Source organism: Emys orbicularis, chromosome 4 (genome assembly GCF_028017835.1).
Source record: "Emys orbicularis isolate rEmyOrb1 chromosome 4, rEmyOrb1.hap1, whole genome shotgun sequence".
NCBI lineage: Eukaryota > Metazoa > Chordata > Testudines > Emydidae > Emys > Emys orbicularis.
Window position 1 is genome coordinate 61,203,858 of NC_088686.1, and position 22,563 is coordinate 61,226,420.

Below are 22,563 nucleotides of genomic sequence, written 5' to 3' on the forward strand. Positions count from 1 at the left end.
CAGCCCTGCAACCCGTCGTGAACATTTCCCAGCCCAGCCACAAAACGTCCTTGCTCCTCCTTTACCCTGATGACTGATAAAATAACAATGACATTTCACGTGCCCGTTTACACAACTACTCTCTCTGACCCGGCTCTGCCAAGGCGAGGTAACGCGCCGGGCTGGGGGGCAGCGGTCACCGCGGCGGAGGCCCGGCCTGAGGAGCGCTGCAGGTGGCTGCGGCCTTGCGACGGCTGCCCAGGGAGGGCCCTGCCCCGCGCCACCGGCGGCCGCCAAGTCCGAGACCCTGGCTGGGACTGGTCACTTCGCCCGGCGTAGCCCCCTCCCCGGGGACGAGCCACCTCGCTGCGACTGGGGCCGGACATTTGCGCATGCGCGGTAACATCGGAGGCAACTACCTTCACCGCCCGCTGCTGAACATGGGGAGGGGGAGGGGTAGCTTGGGGCCCGAGCCACGTAGGCGGGGGAGACGCGCTGCCGGGCCGGGCCGGGCCGGCAGCTGGGAGTAGGGGGCGCCCTGGGCGGCGGTTGCCAGGGTGACCGCGCTGTTTGCGCATCCTCCCAACCCCGTGCTGCTGCCCCCGTGACCTGTCCGGGGAGTGCTGGCTCGGCAACCCCAGGGCTACCACAGCTCCCGGGTACCCGGCCAAGGCCCCTCTTGTTGGGCGGTCCGCTCTGCGCCCGGTGGATATTTGAAATGAGAGTCACAGTCCGGTAGTTGGTTTCCCTTCTGAAAGCCGAGGGCATTTTATACGTAGCTCAGTTGCAGAAGCAGACGCCGAGGCGGGGGGAAGCAGCAGGCTGGCGGGTTAGAGTTCATAGAAGTCTATGTGTGCCCCCGAGGCGAACGTGTCCTGCAGCAGCAGAGTCACTAGCTTCTGGGCGGACACGCTGCAGTCCAGCAGCTGCCCGCTCTGCTTCATGCGGAGGAACTGCTCGCGCACTTCCGGGTCTCCGGACTTTGTGCGGGCCAGCTGCTGCATTTCCGTGTCCAGAGGCCCTGGGGCATAGCTGAGCACTCTAACCTCCGGGTTTTCAAGTGCCAGCACCTGGAACATCATGTCCCGCGAGGCCTTCCCAGTGCAGTACAACGTCCAGGTCTTGAAAGGCTTCAGGGCACACAGCGAAGAGATGTTCACAACAGTCTTGCACAAGCCAGGGTGCCCCGGGAAGGCCTTCAGGATGGAGGATGTGAGGCAGAGCGCCGAGGTGACATTGAAGGCAAAGTAGCTGTTGACTTCGGCTGGGCTGGTGAAATCCAGAAAGGATTTGGAAATGTCTCCAACTGATCCTGCGTTGTTGATGACGAGGAGTCGCTCCAGATCAGCCGCTCCCGGCAGCTTGTCCTGGACTGCTCGGAGCACCAGCTGTAGCCCGTCCTCCGTGCTCAGATCAGCCTGGACGGAATGCACTTTCAAGCTGGGGAAACTGCACCGCAGCTCAGCCTCCAGCTCGGCCAAGCCCCCCTGGGATCGGGCCACCGGGATTAGGAACGAGCCAGTCTCCAGCCGCGGGGCCAGCAGCAGGGCCAGGCTCCGGCCGAAGCCCCGGGATGCCCCGGTGAGGATGCAGGCGGCCTTGCCCAGGGAGAGCTGCCTTTCCCCGGCTCTCTCTCCAGCTGCCATCTGCTCACTCTGGTTGCCTGTTCTGCAGCTAGAGAGAGGGTGGGGCTGGATGAATAGGCCAATGGGCCAGTTTTAGGAAGCATGTGATTCCTCCTGCAGCCAGCTGCACAAAACACTTTAAAATTCAAATCCAGTCCTTTTTTGCAGCCGACAGTTGCCGCTCAGAAAGAGCCCGGATTGGTGCCTCCCCTGCAACTGCAGCAGCTGATTGGTCCATTCCCCTGCAACCCCGGTTCCAGCCCTGGAAAGGGGGTCCCGCAGGGAGTCACTGACTGACGGCTGGCACTGGGTCCTGGGCTTGCTCTTGCCACTGTGACAGGGAGTAACACTGCCCCTCGCCTCCAGTTAGGGTGACCAGATGTCCCGATTTTATAGGGACAGTCCCGATTTTGGGGTCTTTTTCTTATATTGGCTCCTTTTACCCCCCACCTTCGTCCCGATTTTTCACACGTGCTGTCTGGTCACCCTACCTCCAGTGAGTATCCTGGCCACAGGTACCCCATCCAGCACCCCCCAGGTAACCCTCCCAGTACGGACACATCCCTCCAGCACCCCCAACTATACCCCCTCCAGCTCCCTCCTCCCCAGTGGCCTCTTTTGAGGAACCTGAAATATGGTTACCCTGTTCCCCGGCCAAGTGTGTGATTCCAGGCCAGAGTCCTACCATCCCCCTGGGAACTGACCCCTGACCTTGCCAGGAGTCCCCCCCGCCCCGCCTCGACTGGCCAGGAGTCCCTCTGACCAGTGCTGGTGCTAGCCCACTGGGGGCCCTAAAGAGGACTATTTTGCCTGTGCTACTAAGGGCTGGTCTACACTGGGGCGGGAGGGGTCGATGTAAGGTACGCAACTTCAGCTATGGGAATAGCGTAGCTGAAGTCGACGTATCTTATTTCGACTTACCTCACGGCACGGGATCGACAGCCACGGCTCCCCCGTCGACTCTGCTACCGCTGCTCGCCCAGGTGGAGTTCCGGAATCGATGGGGAGCGCGTTCGGGGATCGATATATCGCATCTAGACGAGACGTGATATATCGATCCCCGATAGATCGATTACTACCCGCCGATTTGGCGGGTAGTCTGGATGTACCCTAAGATTTCCAACCCAATGATGCAGACTCAGGACGTTCAGCTCTTGCTGGGAAAACCCCTTGAAATTTTGGCTTTCAATTGAACCTGGTTTGTAGCTTCTTCTAGAGCTGACTTCTGCCAATATGGGGATGGACATAGTCACTGAATCCTGAAGGCAACATTTTGCATACAAATAATTGCACAAAAGGGTATAGAGAGCAGGAGTTCTCCGCCTAGTTATCCGTGGGCAGTTTTCAATAAAAATGAAGTGGGCATTTTAGCTGTGCAAATTGGAGTGAAAGGACACGTCATTATCAATACTTATAAATGATGGCTGGAAAGCTAGCCCACTGGTGGCCCTAAAGAGGAATATTTTGCTCATTTTATATATATAGGGGGTTATATATAGTTGTACATTTTAAAACTGTGAAGATGCTTCTACGGAAGGCTTCTATGGAAGCCTTAAGTCACTGCCTGTCTAGAGAATGACAACAGAAATAAGGCTAAATCAGCAAATTACATGCATTTTTTTGGTATTTGCTTCTGAATGTTTGGTTGACTGCATATGCATAAGGAATTGTCAAAGTTAGACTCAGGACTCATAGTTTGGCTTTTGCGAACAGGGGCTGCTAACAGGGAGTTTCGCAAGGGAGTTTGGAAGGGGAGCAGGAAGGGAGCGCGGGTCCCTTGCCGGTTCTATCTTATACCCTTTATTCCCCTTAAAACCTATAGCCCAAACTACATTCAAAACTTCTTGCTTTAAACAACCCTTCATTAACTAGGAGACAATGCAGACAGAAGCCCAGCTGCAGAGTGGGGGCTATCCAGTTTATTGCACTGAGTGTAGCATGTATGATTACCTGCCCTGTGGGCGGGTGGCGTATGTGTGCATTCGGTGCAAGGAGCTCCTGGCCCTCAGAGACCACGTACGGACTCTGGAGGCAAGGGTGGGGGAACTGGAGGAGCTAAGGGAGGCAGAGAGGTATGTTGATGAGGCTTTCCGGGACACTGTAGAATTGTCCCACCTCCGGTCAGACAGCCCCTGCGCTGTTGAGGAGGATGAAAGGCCCAGGGAAGCAGAGCAGTCAACGGGAGCAGAGGGAAACCTTCCCATAGTTGGGACCCTCCTTCCAGACGGTGCTGGGGTTGCCTCTCGCACTGAGGTTACCTCTCCGGGGGAGGGAACTCCAGTTGCTAGGAAAAGGCAGGTATTAGTATTGGGAGATTCAATCATTAGAAAAGTAGATAGCTGGGTTTGTGATGACCGGGAGAACCGTATGGTGACTTGCCTGCCTGGTGCGAAGGTTGCGGATCTCTGGAGGCATCTAGACAGACTTATGTGTAGTGCTGGGGAGGAGCCAGTGGTCGTGGTACATGTAGGTACCAATGACGTAGGGAAGGATAGGAGAGAGGTCCTGGAGGCCAAATTTAGGCTGCTAGGGAAGAGACTGAAATCCAGGACCTCTATGGTGGCATTCTCAGAAATGCTCCCAGTTCCACGCACAGGGCCAGGTAGGCAGGCAGAGCTTCAGAGTCTCAATGCGTGGATGAGACGATGGTGTAGAGAGGAGGGGTTTACATTCATTAGGAACTGGGGAAACTTCTGGAATGGGGGGAGCCTATACAGGAGAGATGGGCTCCACCTAAACCAAAGTGGAACCAGACTGCTGGCACTAAACATTAAAAAGGTTGTAGAGCAGTTTTTAAACTAGGAGATGGGGGAAAGCCGACTGCTGCAGAGGAGCATGTGGATCGGACAGAGACTTCTCTTAGGGGAGAGTCTAATGATAGAGAATCTCCAGGTTATAGTCAGGAGCAGAGGATGGAAGAGGATAAAGTAGGGGCCAGATAAGATGATAAACATTCACATAAAAAAGAATCTGATACATCAGAAAAGGGCAGACAAATAAACAGTGAAAAGTTTTTAAAGTGCTTGTACACAAATGCTAGAAGTCTAAATAATAAGATGGGTGAACTAGAGTGCCTTGTGATAAAGGAGGATATTGATATAATAGGCATCACAGAAACCTGGTGGACTGAGAGCAATCAATGGGACACAATCATTCCGGGGTACAAAATATATCGGAAGGACAGAACAGGTCGTGCAGGGGTAGGGGTGGTGGTGGCACTATATGTGAAAGAAAATGTACAATCAAATGAAGTAAAAATCTTAAGCAAATCTGCATGTTCCATAGAATCTCTATGGATAGAAATTTCATGCTCTAATAAGACTATAACATTAGGGATCTATTATCGACCACCTGACCAGGACGGTGATAGTGATGATGAAATGCTAAGGGAAATTAGAGAGGCTATCAAAATTAAGAACTCAATAATAGTGGGGGATTTCAATTATCCCCATATTGACTGGGAACATTTCACTTCAGGACGAAATGCAGAGATAAAATTTCTCGATACTTTAAATGACTGCTTCATGGAGCAGCTGGTACAGGAACCCACAAGGGGAGAGGCAACTCTAGATTTAGTCCTGAGTGGAGCGCAGGAGCTGGTCCAAGAGGTAACTATAGCAGGACCGCTTGGAAATAGTGACCATAATACAATAGCATTCAACATCCCTGTGGTGGGAAGAACATCTCAACAGCCCAACACTGTGGCATTTAATTTCAAAAGGGGGAACTATGCAAAAATGAGGGGGTTAGTTAAACAGAAGTTAAAAAGTACAGTGACTAAAGTGAAATCCCTGCAAGCTGCATGGGTGCTTTTTAAAGACACCATAATAGAGGCCCAACTTCAATGTATACCCCAAAATAAGAAACACAGTAAAAGAACTAAAAAAGAGCCACTGTGGCTTAACAACCATGTAAAAGAAGCAGTGAGAGATAAAAAGACTTCCTTTAAAAAGTGGAAGTCAAATCCTAGTGAGGCAAATAGAAAGGAGCATAAACGCTGCCAAATTAAGTGCAAGAATGTAATAAGAAAAGCCAAAGAGGAGTTTGAAGAACGGCTAGCCAAAAACTTCAAAGGTAATAACAAAATGTTTTTTAAGTACATCAGAAGCAGGAAGCCTGCTAAACAACCAGTGGGGCCCCTTGATGATCGAGATACAAAAGGAGCGCTTAAAGACGATAAAGTCATTGCGGAGAAACTAAATGGATTCTTTGCTTCAGTCTTCACGGCTGAGGATGTTAGGGAGATTCCCAAACCTGAGCTGGCTTTTGTAGGTGACAAATCTGAGGAACTGTCATGGATTGAAGTGTCACGAGAGGAGGTTTTGGAATTAATTGATAAACTTAACATTAACAAGTCACCGGGACCAGATGGCATTCACCCAAGAGTTCTGAAAGAACTCAAATGTGAAGTTGCGGAACTGTTAACTAAGGTTTGTAACCTGTCCTTTAAATCAGCTTCTGTACCCAATGACTGGAAGTTAGCTAATGTAATGCCAATATTTAAAAAGGGCTCTAGAGGTGATCCTGGCAATTACAGACCGGTAAGTCTAACGTCTGTACTGGGCAAATTAGTTGAAACAATAGTTAAGAATAAAATTGTCTGACACATAGAAAAACATAAACTGTTGAGCAATAGCCAACATGGTTTCTGTAAAGGGAAATCGTGTCTTACTAATCTATTAGAATTCTTTGAAGGGGTCAACAAACATGTGAACAAGGGGGATCCAGTGGACATAGTGTACTTAGATTTCCAGAAAGCCTTTGACAAGGTCCCTCACCAAAGGCTCTTATGTAAATTAAGCTGCCATGGGATAAAAGGGAAGGTCCTTTCATGGATTGAGAACTGGTTAAAAGACAGGGAACAAAGGGTAGGAATTAATGGTAAATTCTCAGAATGGAGAGGGGTAACTAGTGGTGTTCCCCAAGGGTCAGTCCTCGGACCGATCCTATTCAACTTATTCATAAATGATCTGGAGAAAGGGGTAAACAGTGAGGTGGCAAAGTTTGCAGATGATACTAAACTGCTCAAGATAGTTAAGTCCAAAGCAGACTGTGAAGAACTTCAAAAAGATCTCACAAAACTAAGTGATTGGGCAACAAAATGGCAAATGAAATTCAATGTGGATAAATGTAAAGTAATGCACATTGGAAAAAATAACCCCAACTATACATACAATATGATGGGGGCTAATTTAGCTACAACAAGTCAGGAAAAAGATCTTGGAGTCATCGTGGATAGTTCTCTGAAAATGTCCACGCAGTGTGCAGAGGCGGTCAAAAAAGCAAACAGGATGTTAGGAATCATTAAAAAGGGGATAGAGAATAAGACTGAGAATATATTATTGCCCTTATATAAATCGCTGGTACGCCCTCATCTCGAATACTGCGTACAGATGTGGTCTCCTCATCTCAAAAAAGATATACTGGCACTAGAAAAGGTTCAGAAAAGGGCAACTAAAATGATTAAGGGTTTGGAACGGGTCCCATATGAGGAGAGATTAAAGAGGCTAGGACTCTTCAGCTTGGAAAAGAGGAGACTAAGGGGGGATATGATAGAGGTATATAAAATCATGAGTGATGTGGAGAAAGTGGATAAGGAAAAGTTATTTACTTATTCCCATAATACAAGAACTAGGGGTCATCAAATGAAATTAATAGGCAGCAGGTTTAAAACAAATAAAAGGAAGTTCTTCTTCACACAGCGCACAGTCAACTTGTGGAACTCCTTACCTGAGGAGGTTGTGAAGGCTAGGACTGTAACAGAGTTTAAAAGAGAACTGGATAAATTCATGGTGGTTAAGTCCATTAATGGCTATTAGCCAGGACGGGTAAGGAATGGTGTCCCTAGCCTCTGTCTGTCAGAGGGTGGAGATGGATGGCAGGAGAGAGTTCACTTGATCATTGCCTGTTAGGTTCACTCCCTCTGGGGCACCTGGCATTGGCCACTGTCGGTAGACAGGATACTGGGCTAGATGGACCTTTGGTCTGACCCGGTACGGCCTTTCTTATGTTCTTATGTTCTTATTTGTCAGACCACTCTGTTTTATTAGCACAGCGCTCTGCTAATACATTCAGATAATGTGAGCCCCATGCAAGATTCAAACAGTCTTATTTACACAGAACTAAACAAAGGGACAGAGAGAGCAAAATTGTAAAATTTGCCCGAGGCACAATATGCATATCCTGCTTCCTTATTAACTCTTATTGATCTAAGGCTAATGCTTCACCAATCGCCCTTAAATGGAGCAATTCATTAACAGTTAATGTCTGCTTTCCTGACACCTGGATTGCAGCATTTCTCATTTCTACTTAAAGGTACATACAGCATTCTTTAATTCATTCTATTTCTTTAATATAATTCATTTCACTTTCACAGATGTGTATCTCTTTATCACAGTGATGGTCATCTCTTTATCACAGATAAAGTATCTCTTTATCACAGTGATGCTAAAGGAAGCTGATTAGCTTCAGGCTTCTAGCTAATGTCTGTAAAGTGCTTTGAAAATGTGAAGTGACAGTGCAAACAATGAAGATGACAATACCAATGCACTGCAAGAGGACCTGCTCCTTCCCAGCCAGCTCTTGGGTGGGAAAGGAAGGAGCAGACCAACCTCTAGCTCAGGGGTTGGCAACCTTTCAGAAGTGGTTTGCTGAGTCTTCATTTATTCACTCTAATTTAATGTTTCGTGTGCCAGTCAGACATTTTAACGTTTTAGAAGGTCTCTTTCTATAAGTCTGTAATAAATAACGAAACTATTGTTGTATGTAAAGTAAATAAGGTTTTAAAAATATTTAAGAAGCTTCATTTAAAATTAAATTAAAATGCAGAACCCCCCGGACCGGTGGCCAGGACCCGGCCAGTGCGAGTGCCACTGAAAATCAGCTCGCGTGCCGCCTTTGGCACACGTGCCATAGATTGTCTACCCCTGTGCTAGCTCCTTCTCTGAACAGAGTGTAGGGAAAGACTGATCTTGGGCCAAGCCTCCCACCCGAAGGAGGTGGGCAGTTTTCTCCTGCACTTCAATGCTGAACTGCCACTAGGGAGCCTGCATAGGACAACTGGAGACTAGGAGACAAGTCCCCCACACTGTATCACTTGTTTAGAATTTACCTTTTGAAAAAGTCCATATTCTGGTCCCTTGCACAGAGTAGCAAAGAGAATGTGAGCATGAAGTGAATCTAAAGCTTTTCAAAAGATATAGCCCCCACATATACTATGTAAAATAGGCTTTTACTTAGTTTTATCTTGGTTATCATTAATTTCTCTTTTTCCATCACCAGCCTCAAGAAAGCCAGTTGCCATTCCACCTTGTGCTATAATCTCATCAGATATCCTATACCAGCGTTTCTCAAATGTGGCCACCAGGGGCTTTTCTTGCCCCCACGGCAATCTGGGCTGTGATGGCGGAGGGTGGGAGGGGGGGAAGTAGTCTCCCCTCATCCCCTCCCTTGCTCATGGATGCTCCACCTAGGTGTTGATTGCTGAGGCCACCAGCATGGGTTGGGCCCTACCCCCCTCTGGAGACACCTGGGGCCCAACCTTTGGGCTCTGGCTGCAGGGGTTCGGGCTCCAGATTCCCGCTGCCTCTTCTGACCCCCCATCCTGGGCTTAATTTGTCTCCAGTCTTGGTAGGGCTGAGTAAGTCTGCTGTGAAAAATGATATTTGTGTGTTTGTTAATATCACTTTTCACAACAGACTTACTACCTAGCAATAAATAAATGACAATGATTTGGACCTGTGTATGTACGTATTTATTTGTTTTTCCTAAAGCTAATTAAATATTTTAGGCAAAAGTGAGAGTGGCCATGGGCAAAAGTTGGTGGCCACACTCTGGGGCCACCAAAAAATTGTCCTGAGAACCGCTGTACACTATGCAGGGTCTGGGCTGGTCAGTATACTTGGATAGAGCTGCAAGAATGCTGCAGGAATAAGTGATGTTAGCAATTCTGAAGGTGGTATTCTTTCCACAGAATCTTTTCAAACTCTGTCCTAGTGTGATGCTATGGGACACTGTGCTGCTACTAGTATCACCTCTCAGAGAGGGCATAAAAGAAAATTCCTTGTCACTTGTAATCATTAAAGTTTGCATCGTACTTTTTGCATGAGTAGATCTATTAGCCCATATCCTGGCTGCTCCTACTTTGGCTAATTACATGCTGCCTAAATTCCATCTAATTTCAACTGGAGACACATTCCCAGATAGAATATTATAAAATGCCTAGTCACTATGGTAGCTAGGTTGCTTTACTTTTCTCCCTAAGAACTGTTATATAGTGTTGCTGACGCAGAATGTATTTTGCATTCTGCCTCAGATGTAGTGTCATTTTAATAGTCAACGAGTGATCCTAATATATACAGTCTGCAAAGCGCATTTGGATCTTTTTGGAAGAGGGGTGCAACAGTGTACGTTAAACGCATTCCCTGTGTTTCATCCAGCTCTCTGTATCACCTGGCTGTCAGGGCAGCTATGCTGCTGCTTCATTTTACGACAGAAACTGCACAGTAGAAACTTATGCAGTGACATGAGTCATGCTCTTGTTTTTTCTCTGCTTTTAAAAAGTGCTGTTTGTATCCCATAAGATTAATCATAACTCCTAAAATTATTTTCTCATATATCACTGAGCCGTCATTTCCTCGTTCAGCCTTGATTGTTTGGAAAGGAAGATACCTCCTCTTTCAAGAAATCTCAGCGAGACAGGCTGTGGCAAGGAGCGGAATAATACCAAAGAAAATTTGTCATTTTCCCTATTGTTGCCACCCCAGCAGAATATCATCTCCAATCTTGTATCAACTTGTCAAGGAATTAATAAGCAACTTGGAGATGATGACTAATGGAACTAAAAGAAAAGCAGAGGAGGGTATTGGCTACATGTTTGGACCATGCAACTTTACCCTCAGAAATCTTGCAGCCAATTTCAGGGCTCCATATGAATAGTATTGTGGAAACAGTACTAACGATAAGGTGTGGTTGGGGAACACTGTCAGCATAGTCAGAAAGTTCCCTGGGACTGATGGTGAAGAGAATGGAAAGTCTCTCAGGGACCAGCAGATAGTTCTGTTTTGTTTTATCCACTTTTGTCTTGGAAGAGAAAAAAGAAGAGTTGCTGCCCCTCCTGTACTGTCCTGGCTCTTTGAGTATGTGAGTGCAGGGCCAGCTCTAGGTTTTTTGCTGCCCCAAGCAAAACAAATTTTGGCTGCTCTCCTCCACCCCCCACTGCACCCTCCTGCTGTCCCAGCCCTGGGTCACTGGTAACTCGCTCCCAGGGTGGGTCATTCAGCAGGAATTTTAGATGTGCACAGAACACAGACAGGATTGGTTCCCATATGGTTACAGAACTGCAGTAAAGTGGAACAATTTTCAGCTTGTGTGATTGGAGGCTATCTGGATGCATACTATAAGACTGTCCTACATAAATGAGGAAAAGTTGAGGTGCCTTTATTATTCTTTTGTTCCATTCTTTGTTTCTATGGGGAATTTGCAAATGCAATATCACTGTCTTCCTTTTAAACAAATAAAACTAAAACTTAAAAAATAATAATAATTAATAATAAAAAAAGCAATGGCTGTTGAAAATAGCAATCCAGTCCTAATAACCACTGGGAAGCATTTCTTGCTCAATTTATTCTACTTTTTCTACAGCAAGTTACAGTGGATCAGTATATTTGATTTGGGAGAAATAAAGTAACAGCTGCCCAAATTGAGCTTGAGCACTCCCGAATTTTGAGGGTGTTCAAATCTGGAAGGCATATAGTACAGCAGTGGTAAGGTTGCTCTATTTCACGCTGAGGCTGGACCTTTGAATGCTGTCTTTATCATACAATGCTACAGAAACAGTATGCCAAAGTGTATGTTTGTCCCACTTAAGTCTCGCTGTTTCCAAATGAATGACTCACAGGGCTAAATGACTTATCAAGAGATAAATGCAGTGGCATTAACACATGTTATCATGTAATAATGTAAAGATTATTGCTTCCAATAGCATTAACTGCACTGCTTTCACAAGATCACGTGTAACAAATCAGCAGTGTTCATAAATCCCAATTCATTGCTGTACGGACCAGGAAAAGAATTGGGGGCAAGCGTGCAGAAATCCTGGAAACAGCCATTGTAGAACTGGCATTAGGGTTATTTGCTAGCCCCGTCCCAGTCCCTGGTGTAGGGGGCTCGACCAGAGTGCACTGAACTATGCTATTCTCTGCTTTCCAGCATCCAGAGGCTGAGAAAGTTGCTCAAATTTACACTGGGGACCTTGAACAGTCGTAGAATACAGGGCATGCAAAGGTCACCTTCCACACATCCCCCACTCTCCTCCTGCCCCACGTGGAGAAATGAGTAACTGGGAATATGGCCCATGATGTTTGGTTTTGTTCACCTTATGCTAGAAAGCTTTGTATTACCCAAGAGCAGCCGCAGCAAATGGACACCAGGTCGCAGACAATCTAAGGATCACATACTCCCATTTGCAGTCAAAAAATGCAGAAAGTCTTAAAATCACGACTAACGTACTTCAAAATTAAGCTGTGTAATTGAAATGAGAGTCACAGTCCGGTGGTTGGTTTCCCTTCTGAAAGCCGAGGGCATTTTATACGTAGCTCAGTTGCAGAAGCAGACGCCGAGGCGGGGGGAAGCAGCAGGCTGGCGGGTTAGAGTTCATAGAAGTCTATGTGTGCCCCCGAGGCGAACGTGTCCTGCAGCAGCAGAGTCACTAGCTTCTGGGCGGACACGCTGCAGTCCAGCAGCTGCCCGCTCTGCTTCATGCGGAGGAAATGCTCGCGCACTTCCGGGTCTCCGGACTTTGTGCGGGACAGCTGCTGCATTTCTGTGTCCAGATGCCCTGGGACATAGCTGAGCACTCTAACCTCCGGGTTTTCAAGTGCCAGCACCTGGAACATCATGTCCCGCGAGGCCTTCCCAGTGCAGTACAACATCAAGCTCTTGAAAGGCTTCAGGGCACACAGCGAAGAGATGTTCACAACAGTCTTGCTCAAGCCAGGGTGCCCCGGGAAGGCCTTCAGGATGGAGGATGTGAGGCAGAGCGCCGAGGTGACATTGAAGGCAAAGTAGCTGTTGACTTCAGCTGGGCTGGTGAAATCCAGAAAGGATTTGGAAATGTCTCCAACTGATCCTGCGTTGTTGATGACGAGGAGTCGCTCCAGATCAGCCGCTCCCGGCAGCTTGTCCTGGACTGCTCGGAGCACCAGCTGTAGCCCGTCCTCCGTGCTCAGATCAGCCTGGACGGAATGCACTTTCAAGCTGGGGAAACTGCACCGCAGCTCAGCCTCCAGCTCGGCCAAGCCCCCCTGGGATCGGGCCACCTGGATTAGGACGGAGCCAGTCTCCAGCCGCGGGGCCAGCAGCAGGGCCAGGCTCCGGCCGAAGCCCCGGGATGCCCCGGTGAGGATGCAGGCGGCCTTGCCCAAGGAGAGCTGCCTTTCCCCGGCTCTCTCTCCAGCTGCCATCTGCTCGCTCTGGCTGCCTGTTCTGGACTGCAGCTAGAGAGAGGGCGGGGCTGGATGAATAGGCCAATGGGCCGGTTTTAAGCAGCACGTGATTCCACCTGCAGTCAGCTGCAACCAACCCAACTTGGCAACCCTACCTCATGTGCCTTCAGTGGAGTTCCTCCTGATCTATGCTGGCATGCCTGAGAGGAGAATTTTTTGTCGAGAGCCTGTGCTACTAAGATTTCCAACCCACTGATGCAGACTCAGGAGGTTTGGATGGTTCAGCTCTTGCTGGGAAAACTCCTTGAAATTTTGGCTTTCAATTGAACCTGGTTTGTAGCTTCTTCTAGAGCTGACTTCTGCCAATATGGAGATGGACATAGTCACTGAATCCTGAAGGCAACATTTTGCATACAAATAATTGCACAAAAGGGTATAGAGAGCAGGAGTTCTCCGCCTAGTTATCCGTGGGCAGTTTTCAATAAAAATGAAGTGGGCATTTTAGCTGTGCAAATTGGAGTGAAAGGACACGTCATTATCAATACTTATAAATGATGGCTGGAAAGCTAGCCCACTGGCGGCCCTAAAGAGGAATATTTTGCTCATTTTATATATATAGGGGGTTATATATAGTTGTACATTTTAAAACTGTGAAGATGCTTCTACGGAAGGCTTCTATGGAAGCCTTAAGTCACTGCCTGCCTAGAGAATGACAACAGAAATAAGGCTAAATCAGCAAATTACATGCATTTTTTTGGTATTTGCTTCTGAATGTTTGGTTGACTGCATATGCATAAGGAATTGTCAAAGTTAGACTCAGGACTCATAGTTTGTCAGACCACTCTGTTTTATTAGCACAGTGCTCTGCTAATACATTCAGATAATGTGAGCCCCATGCAAGATTCAAACAGTCTTATTTACACAGATCAAAGGGTGCGAACTAAACAAAGGGACAGAGAGAGCAAAATTGTAAAATTTGCCCGAGGCACAATATGCATATCCTGCTTCCTTATTAACTCTTATTGATCTAAGGCTAATGCTTCACCAATCTCCCTTAAATGGAGGAATTCATTAACAGTTAATGTCTGCTTTCCTGACACCTGGATTGCAGCATTTCTCATTTCTACTGTTTGTATCCCATAAGATTAATCATAACTCCTAAAATTATTTTCTCATATATCACTGAGCCGTCATTTCCTCGTTCAGCCTTGATTGTTTGGAAAGGCAGATACCTCCTCTTTCAAGAAATGTCAGCGAGACTGGCTGTTGCAAGGAGCGGAATAATACTGTCAAGGCTGCTTCCCCACTTTGAACTTTAGACTACAAATGTGGGGGCCTGCATGAAAACTTCTAAGCTTAACTACCAGCTTAGATCTGGTCCGCTGCCACCACTCCCAAAGCTAATTCCCTTCCCTGGGTAGCCTTGAGAGACTCTTCACCAATTCCCTGGTGAATACAGATCCAAACCCCATGGATCTTAAAACAAGGAGAAATTAACCATCCCCCCTCCTTCCTCCACCAACTCCTGGTGGATCAAGATCCAACCCCCTTGGATCTAAAAACAAGGAAAAATCAATCAGGTTCTTAAAAAGAAGGCTTTTAATTAAAGAAAAAGGTAAAAATCATCTCTGTAAAATCAGGATGGAAAATAACTTTACAGGGTAATCAAACTTAAAGAGCTCAGAGGACCCCCCTCTAGCCTTAGGTTCAAAGTACAGCAAACAGAGATAAACACTCTAGTAAAAGGTACATTTACAAGTTGAGAAAACAAAGGTAAACTAACACGCCTTGCCTGGCTGTTTACTTACAAGTTTGAAATATGAGAGACTTGTTCAGAAAGATGTGGAGAACCTGGATTGATGTCTGGTCCCTCTCAGTCCCAAGAGCGAACAACCCCCAAAACAAAGAGCACAAACAAAAGCCTTCTCCCCCCGCAAGATTTGAAAGTATCTTGTCCCCTTATTGGTCCTTTGGGTCAGGTGTCAGCCAGGTTACCTGAGCTTCTTAACCCTTTACAGGTAAAAGGATTTTGGAGTCTCTGGCCAGGAGGGATTTTATAGTACTGTACACAGGAGAGCTGTTACCCTTCCCTTTATAGTTATGACATGCCCCCCAAATCACAGATAGTGTTGGACAGCCGGTTCCACACTGGCTGTGATTTCTTCCTGGAGCTCTAGGAGAAAACAGAGTTAATAAGACACATGCACCTTTAGACATACTACTGATTATATAAAAACTAACAATATGTTCCACATTCCAAGAACAATTTTTAACCAGTTGATTCTGGGAAACTTTCCCGGGAGAGTGCATCAGCCACTTTGTTAGAAGCCCCTGAAATGTGTTGTATTTCAAAATCAAAATCTTGGAGAGCTAAACTCCACCGAAGAAATTTTTTGTTATTCCCCTTGGTGGTATGAAGCCACTGTAGCGCAGCATGGTCTGTTTGTAGTTGGAAATGCCGTCCCCAAACATATGGGCGTAGCTTTTCCAGCGCGTACACAATGGCGTAGCATTCCTTTTCACTGATTGACCAGTGGCTTTCCCTCTCAGACAGTTTCTTGCTGAGAAACACGACAGGATGGAATTCTTGATCCGGTCCTTCCTGCATTAAAACTGCTCCCACGCCCCGCTCGGACGCATCTGTGGTTACTAGGAACGGTTTGTCAAAGTCTGGGGCCCTTAGCACAGGGTCAGACATGAGTGTCGCCTTAAGCTGGTTAAAGGCCTTTTGACACTCATCAGTCCACTGAACTGCATTTGGCTGTTTCTTTCTGGTTAGGTCTGTCAGCGGGGCGGCGATTTGGCTGTCGTGTGGTACAAATCGCCTATAATATCCGGCCAAGCCTAAGAAGGATTGGACCTGTTTCTTTGACTTTGGAACCGGCCACTTTTGGATAGCATCCACTTTGGCCTGTAGGGGATTTATAGTTCCTTGACCCACCTGGTGCCCCAGGTACGTCACTCTGTTTTGGCCTATTTGACACTTTTTAGCCTTAACAGTTAGTCCTGCCTGCCGGATGCGCTCGAAGACTTTTTCCAGGTGCTCCAGGTGTTCTGTCCATGAATCAGAAAAAATGGCCACATCATCGAGGTAGGCAACTGCAGATTCTCCCAATCCCGCTAGGAGACAATCTACAAGTCTTTGGAAGGTGGCGGGTGCATTTCGCAACCCGAAAGGGAGTACATTGAATTCATTCACCCCTGCCTGGGTGACGAAGGCTGACCTTTCCTTAGTGGGTTCATCTAGTGGTACTTGCCAGTACCCTTTGGTTAAGTCTAAAGTAGAGATGAATTGGGCATGTCCCAATTTCTCCAATAGCTCATCTGTGCGTGGCATTGGATAGTTGTCAGGACGAGTTACAGCATTTAGCTTACGGTAGTCCACGCAAAAGCGTATTTCCCCATCTGGTTTGGGAACTAGAACCACTGGAGATGCCCATGCACTGTTAGAGGGGCGGATTATATCCATCTGTAGCATGTCCTGGATCTCCCTTTGTATAGCAGTTTGGGCATGAGGTGACTCCCGGTAGGGTGGGGTTCTAATTGGGTGAGCATTACCTATGTCAATGGAGTGGTATGCCCGTTCGGTCCATCCTGGAGTGGCTGAGAAAATTGGTGAAAAGCTTGTGCACAGCTCCTTGATCTGCTGTCGCTGCAGACGTCCAAGGGTCGCGGAGAGGTTCACCTCTTCCACGCCACCATCCCTTTTTCCTTCGTAGTAGACACCTTCAGGCCACTCCGCGTCATCTGTTTCCTGGGCTGTAAACTGGCAAACGTTTAATTCTCTGGAATAAAAGGGCTTAAGAGAATTAACATGGTATACTTAGGCTTTATGTTGGAGGTGGGGGAGGCTATGAGATAGTTAACAGCTCCTAGGCGCTCCTGGACCGTGAATGGTCCTTCCCACGACGCTTCCATTTTATGGGCCTGGAGCTCCTTTAAGACCATGACTCGGTCTCCTACTTTGAAGGACTGTTCTCTGGAATGTTTATCATACCAGGCCTTTTGCTCTTCCTGAGCATCCTTTAGGTTTTCTTTAGCAAGGGCTAAAGAGTGTCGGAGGGTGCTTTGTAGGTTGCTTACAAAGTCTAGAATGTTAGTTCCTGGAGAAGGTGTAAACCCCTCCCATTGCTGCTTCACCAACTGTAATGGCCCCTTAACCTCGCGGCCATACACAAGTTCAAATGGTGAAACCCTAAACTGGGATGTGGTACAGCCCTGTAGGCAAAAAGCAACTGCTGCAACACTAGGTCCCAATCATTGGAGTGTTCATTTACGAATTTACGTATCATGGCCCCCAAAGTTCCATTAAACCTCTCCACCAGGCCATTGGTTTGATGGTGGTAAGGGGTGGCAACCAAGTGATTCACCCCATGGGCTTCCCACAGGTTTTTCATGGTCCCTGCCAGGAAATTAGTTCCCGAATCTGTAAGGATGTCGGAGGGCCAACCTACCCTGGCAAAAATGTCTGCTAATGCCTGGCACACACTTTTAGCCCTGGTGTTGCTTAAGGGTACTGCTTCCGGCCATCGGGTAGCAAAATCCATGAAAGTCAGTATGTACTGCTTTCCTCTGGGTGTCTTCTTTGGGAAAGGACCTAGAATATCCACAGCTACTCGCTGAAATGGGACCTCAATTATGGGTAGTGGCTGGAGAGGGGCTTTAACCTGGTCTTGGGGCTTTCCCACTCGTTGGCACACCTCACAAGACCGGACATAATTAGCAACGTCCTTGCCCATTCCCTCCCAGTGGAAGGACTTCCCCAACCGGTCTTTGGTTCTGTTCACCCCAGAATGGCCACTGGGATGATCATGGGCTAAGCTCAAGAGCTTTACCCGATACTTAGTGGGAACTACCAACTGTCTTTGAGGATGCCAGTCTTCCTGGTGCCCACCAGAAAGAGTCTCCTTGTATAAAAGTCCTTGTTCTACAACAAACCGGGATCGCTTAGAAGAGCTGAGAGGCGGTGGGGTGCTCCGTGCCGCCGCCCAAGCTTTCTGAAGGCTGTCATCTGCTTCCTGCTTGGCCTGAAACTGTTCCCTTGATGCTGGAGACATCAGTTCCTCCTTGGACTGTGGACTGGGGCTTGGTCCCTCTGGAAGCGATGCAGGTGCTGGGGCTGTTTCCATTGACTGTGAACCGCTGTCCGCTGGTGCACTATGTGGTATTTCAGGCTCTGGCTGAGCCTCTTGGGTAGGGTTATCTCCTGCTTCTGCCAGTTCAGGCTCGCTGGTGCCCTCTGGCGTTGGAGTGGTAGACGGGTTTGCAAGCGCTGGACTCAGTGCTGGCAATGGTTCTGGTGCTGGTTGCGTTGCCAGTTCCGGTTCTGGGACTGGCTTTGGCTGGGTCTCTGGGATTGGATCCACTACGGCTGTTGCAGTCATTGGCAGGGGATCCGGTTCCACCACCTTTGTTTGGGTCTCTGGTAACACAGACAGGGCCCTGGTGGATGGCTCAGGAACAGGGATGGGGGTGAAAGCTTGCTTAGCCTTGCTGCGGGTGACTATTCCCACCCTCTTGGCTAGCTTCACATGGTTGGCCAAGTCTTCCCCCAGCAGCATGGGGATGGGATAATTGTCATAGATTGCAAAAGTCCACATTCCTGACCAGCCCTTGTACTGAACATGCAACTCGGCTGTAGGCAAGGTTACAGACTGTGACATGAAGGGTTGAATTGTCACTGGAACCTCCGGGTTGATGAGTTTGGGGTCCACTAGGGATTGGTGGATAGTTGACACTTGTGCCCCAGTGTCCCTCCAAGCGATAACCTTCTTTCTGCCCACTCTCAAGGTTTCCCTTCGCTCCGAGGGTATGAGAGAGGCATCTGGGTCTGGGGATCTTTGGTGTGATTGTGGGGTAATGAACTGTAATCGGTTGGGGTTCTTGGGGCAGTGAGCCTTTATATGTCCCAGTTCATTACATTTAAAACATCGCCCTGCTAAGGTATCACTGGGGCGATGTTGGTTGGTGGAGACTGGTGTGGTGGGGTGAGAAGGCGTCTGGGGTTTCCCTTGGGATGTGGGTGGGGCCTTGGGTTGTCCCCGGTGGTAAGGTTTTGTCCCCGGTGGTAAGGCTTGCCCCTTCTGATATTCGCTCCAACTGCTACTAGTTTTTTTCTTTTCTGCCACCTCCACCCATTTGGCTCCAATCTCCCCCGCCTCGGTTACAGTTTTGGGCTTCCCATCTAGGATGTACCTTTCTATTTCCTCAGGAACACCCTCTAAAAACTGCTCCATTTTTACTAGGGAAACCAGATCTTCCAGAGATTTAACATTTGCTCCTGATACCCAGGCATCACAATTTTTGTCAATGTGATAGGCATGTCGGGTAAATGACACGTCTGGTTTCCACCTTAGGGCCCTGAACCGCCGACGGGCATGCTCAGGTGTTAGCCCCATTCTGATTCTGGCCTTATTTTTAAAAAGTTCATAACTGTTCATGTGTTCCTTAGGCATTTCAGCCGCCACCTCTGCTAAAGGTCCACTGAGCTGCGGCCTCAGCTCTACCATGTACTGGTCTGTAGTGATGCTGTATCCAAGGCAGGCCCTTTCAAAATTTTCTAAGAAGGCCTCAGTATCATCACCTGCCTTGTAGGTGGGGAATTTTCTGGGATGGGAAGTGGTACCTGGAGAGGGGTTGCTAGGATTGGCTGGTATATCCGGCCTAGCCCGTGCTAATTCCTGTTCATGCTTCATCTCTTTTTCTCTCAGCTCCATAGCTCTCTTGTGGGCCTCCTCTTTGGCTTTCTCTTCAGCTTCTTGCTCGAGTTTTTTTAATTGAAGCAGTCTCTGATGTTTTCTTTCATTTTCTTCTGCTTCTAGTCTGGCCAGTTCTAGTTTGTTAGCTACTTCTTTGGTAGTCATTTTCCTGTTTTCTTGTGCTGGGCCACACCCCTCTGCAGTTGACTGAAACTGGGATGCACTCAGCTCAGGCTGCTGCTGAGGTAACAGAGACTTTCTAACTAGCTATCCCCGAGAGGTAGAAAGAAAAAAAAAACAATTCAGCTTGTAAATGCCTTTTACCAGCTGTTTGCTCACTGATTGAACCCTTCTCTTAACAAAGACCCTTGTTAAAATAAACTTAACACCTCTGCCTTCAGGCAAGGAGAGATAAGATATGCATCTACCTTCAGCTCTGCTTCCCAAGCAGCTAGAAAGGAGAAAAAAAATCTTACTGGCTTTTGGTTTAAAATGATCCCACCGCTCTGCCACCATGTCAAGGCTGCTTCCCCACTTTGAACTTTAGGGTACAAATGTGGGGGCCTGCATGAAAACTTCTAAGCTTAACTACCAGCTTAGATCTGGTCCGCTGCCACCACTCCCAAAGCTAATTCCCTTCCCTGGGTAGCCTTGAGAGACTCTTCACCAATTCCCTGGTGAATACAGATCCAAACCCCTTGGATCTTAAAACAAGGAGAAATTAACCACCCCCCCTCCTTCCTCCACCAACTCCTGGTGGATCAAGATCCAACCCCCTTGGATCTAAAAACAAGGAAAAATCAATCAGGTTCTTAAAAAGAAGGCTTTTAATTAAAGAAAAAGGTAAAAATCATCTCTGTAAAATCAGGATGGAAAATAACTTTACAGGGTAATCAAACTTAAAGAGCTCAGAGGACCCCCCTCTAGCCTTAGGTTCAAAGTACAGCAAACAGAGATAAACACTCTAGTAAAAGGTACATTTACAAGTTGAGAAAACAAAGGTAAACTAACACGCCTTGCCTGGCTGTTTACTTACAAGTTTGAAATATGAGAGACTTGTTCAGAAAGATGTGGAGAACCTGGATTGATGTCTGGTCCCTCTCAGTCCCAAGAGCGAACAACCCCCAAAACAAAGAGCACAAACAAAAGCCTTCTCCCCCCGCAAGATTTGAAAGTATCTTGTCCCCTTATTGGTCCTTTGGGTCAGGTGTCAGCCAGGTTACCTGAGCTTCTTAACCCTTTACAGGTAAAAGGATTTTGGAGTCTCTGGCCAGGAGGGATTTTATAGTACTGTACACAGGAGAGCTGTTACCCTTCCCTTTATAGTTATGACAAATACCAAAGAAAAGTTGTCATTTTCCCTAGTGTTGCCACCCCAGCAGAATATCATCTCCAATCTTGTATCAACTTGTCAAGGAATTAATAAGCAACTTGGAGATGATGACTAATGGAACTAAAAGAAAAGCAGAGGAGGGTATTGGCTACATGTTTGGACCATGCAACTTTACCCTCAGAAATCTTGCAGCCAATTTCAGGGCTCCATATGAATAGTATTGTGGAAACAGTACTAACGATAAGGTGTGGTTGGGGAACACTGTCAGCATAGTCAGAAAGTTCCCTGGGACTGATGGTGAAGAGAATGGAAAGTCTCTCAGGGACCAGCAGATAGTTCTGTTTTGTTTTATCCACTTTTGTCTTGGAAGAGAAAAAAGAAGAGTTGCTGCCCTTCCTGTACTGTCCTGGCTCTTTGAGTACGTGAGTGACGTTGGCCCGTACAGAGGACAAGTGATCTGTTGCTTCTGCTAGGTTAGGAATTAGTTCTCCTTTAGCTCACAGAGTAGAACCTGTGTTTTGGCAACTGAATGGCCAGTGTTCCAGTCCTGGCTTTTCACTCGTGTGCGTCTGTAGATGTGGATTTATTACCCTCTGTTCTTCCATCTCATGAATGGTACAGGAGAGAGAGCTCTAAAGTAAAACTGCTAAATTGTGGCATCCTTAGTAAAGCTGGCCTCTCTCTTGCGGCAGTCCCATTGCTTATTGGCGCTATTCTCCATCTCCAGGTCTAGCCCCAGGTGTAGAGGGCAGAGGACTAATTAACATGTTCCTAATTTCAAAACAACTGATGCTCTCAGATTGAGCTGATTTTTGAGTGAAAACAATAAACTGCTTCCTGGTTCCAGCTCCACCCCACTGAGGTGTGATTAGGTCCTCATGCATCAGTGGTTGAGTGAGATTCCAGCAGATGAGAGGGAAATCGTTCCAGAAAAGCAAAGGAATTGGTCTGACTGGAAAGCAATGAGGATGTTACTGCTTTATTTATAGTAACGTGAGGTATCAGACATGGATTGTGAAAAGCACTGGTCTCAGGAGAGGTAGAGCTATTAGTATTATTACTTGTATTGCAATAGTGCCTGGAGGTCCACTCTGATGGAGGAGTCTGCTAAACCACTATGATGAAGCACAAAGGGATGATAAATATGTGATACATACCTACACTGGCATCAGATGTGCTTTGTAATTCAGGAGGGATGGGGGGAAGAAGGCAGCAACAGAGAAATCCAATTCCAGTCTTTCCCAGCAGCTATTCCTGTGAACTAGTGATGCAGAGAACGTTAGAGTAAAGCAGAGAAAATGGAGTAAAATACTGAGTTTATTGGCACAGTGTTGATAATCAATGTTCCAACATAAAGAATCAGCTAAATCGTTTCTTTTGGGAACTCCCTTACTGAATAGCTGTGACCCAGGTGCACAGCTCCCTATGACAGTGCAGTCAGAGACGGATTCCCACTGCTCATTCTGACAGAAAATTCATCTGCA

General features: G+C 47.3%; 2 protein-coding genes across 2 annotated transcripts; both read right to left on the reverse strand.

The window, feature by feature from the left end:
• Positions 1 to 681: 681 nt before the first annotated feature.
• LOC135878473 (sepiapterin reductase-like) lies at positions 682 to 1,708 on the reverse strand. Its single transcript, XM_065404150.1, is given in 2 exon segments — positions 682 to 1,640; positions 1,643 to 1,708. Coding segments are annotated over 2 exon segments (897 nt in total). The 3' UTR covers positions 682 to 809.
• A 10,522-nt stretch (positions 1,709 to 12,230) lies between these two features.
• Positions 12,231 to 13,081, reverse strand: LOC135878564 (sepiapterin reductase-like). Its single transcript, XM_065404268.1, has one exon. The coding sequence runs from the start codon at positions 13,064 to 13,066 to the stop codon at positions 12,251 to 12,253; it is 816 nt and encodes a 271-aa protein (XP_065260340.1). The 5' UTR covers positions 13,067 to 13,081; the 3' UTR covers positions 12,231 to 12,250.
• Positions 13,082 to 22,563: the final 9,482 nt, after the last annotated feature.

Coding starts and splice junctions, on each gene's coding strand:
- LOC135878564 (XM_065404268.1), bottom strand. CDS start 13,066: ATGGCAGCTGGAGAGAGAGCCGGGGAAAGGCAGCTCTCCTTGGGCAAG.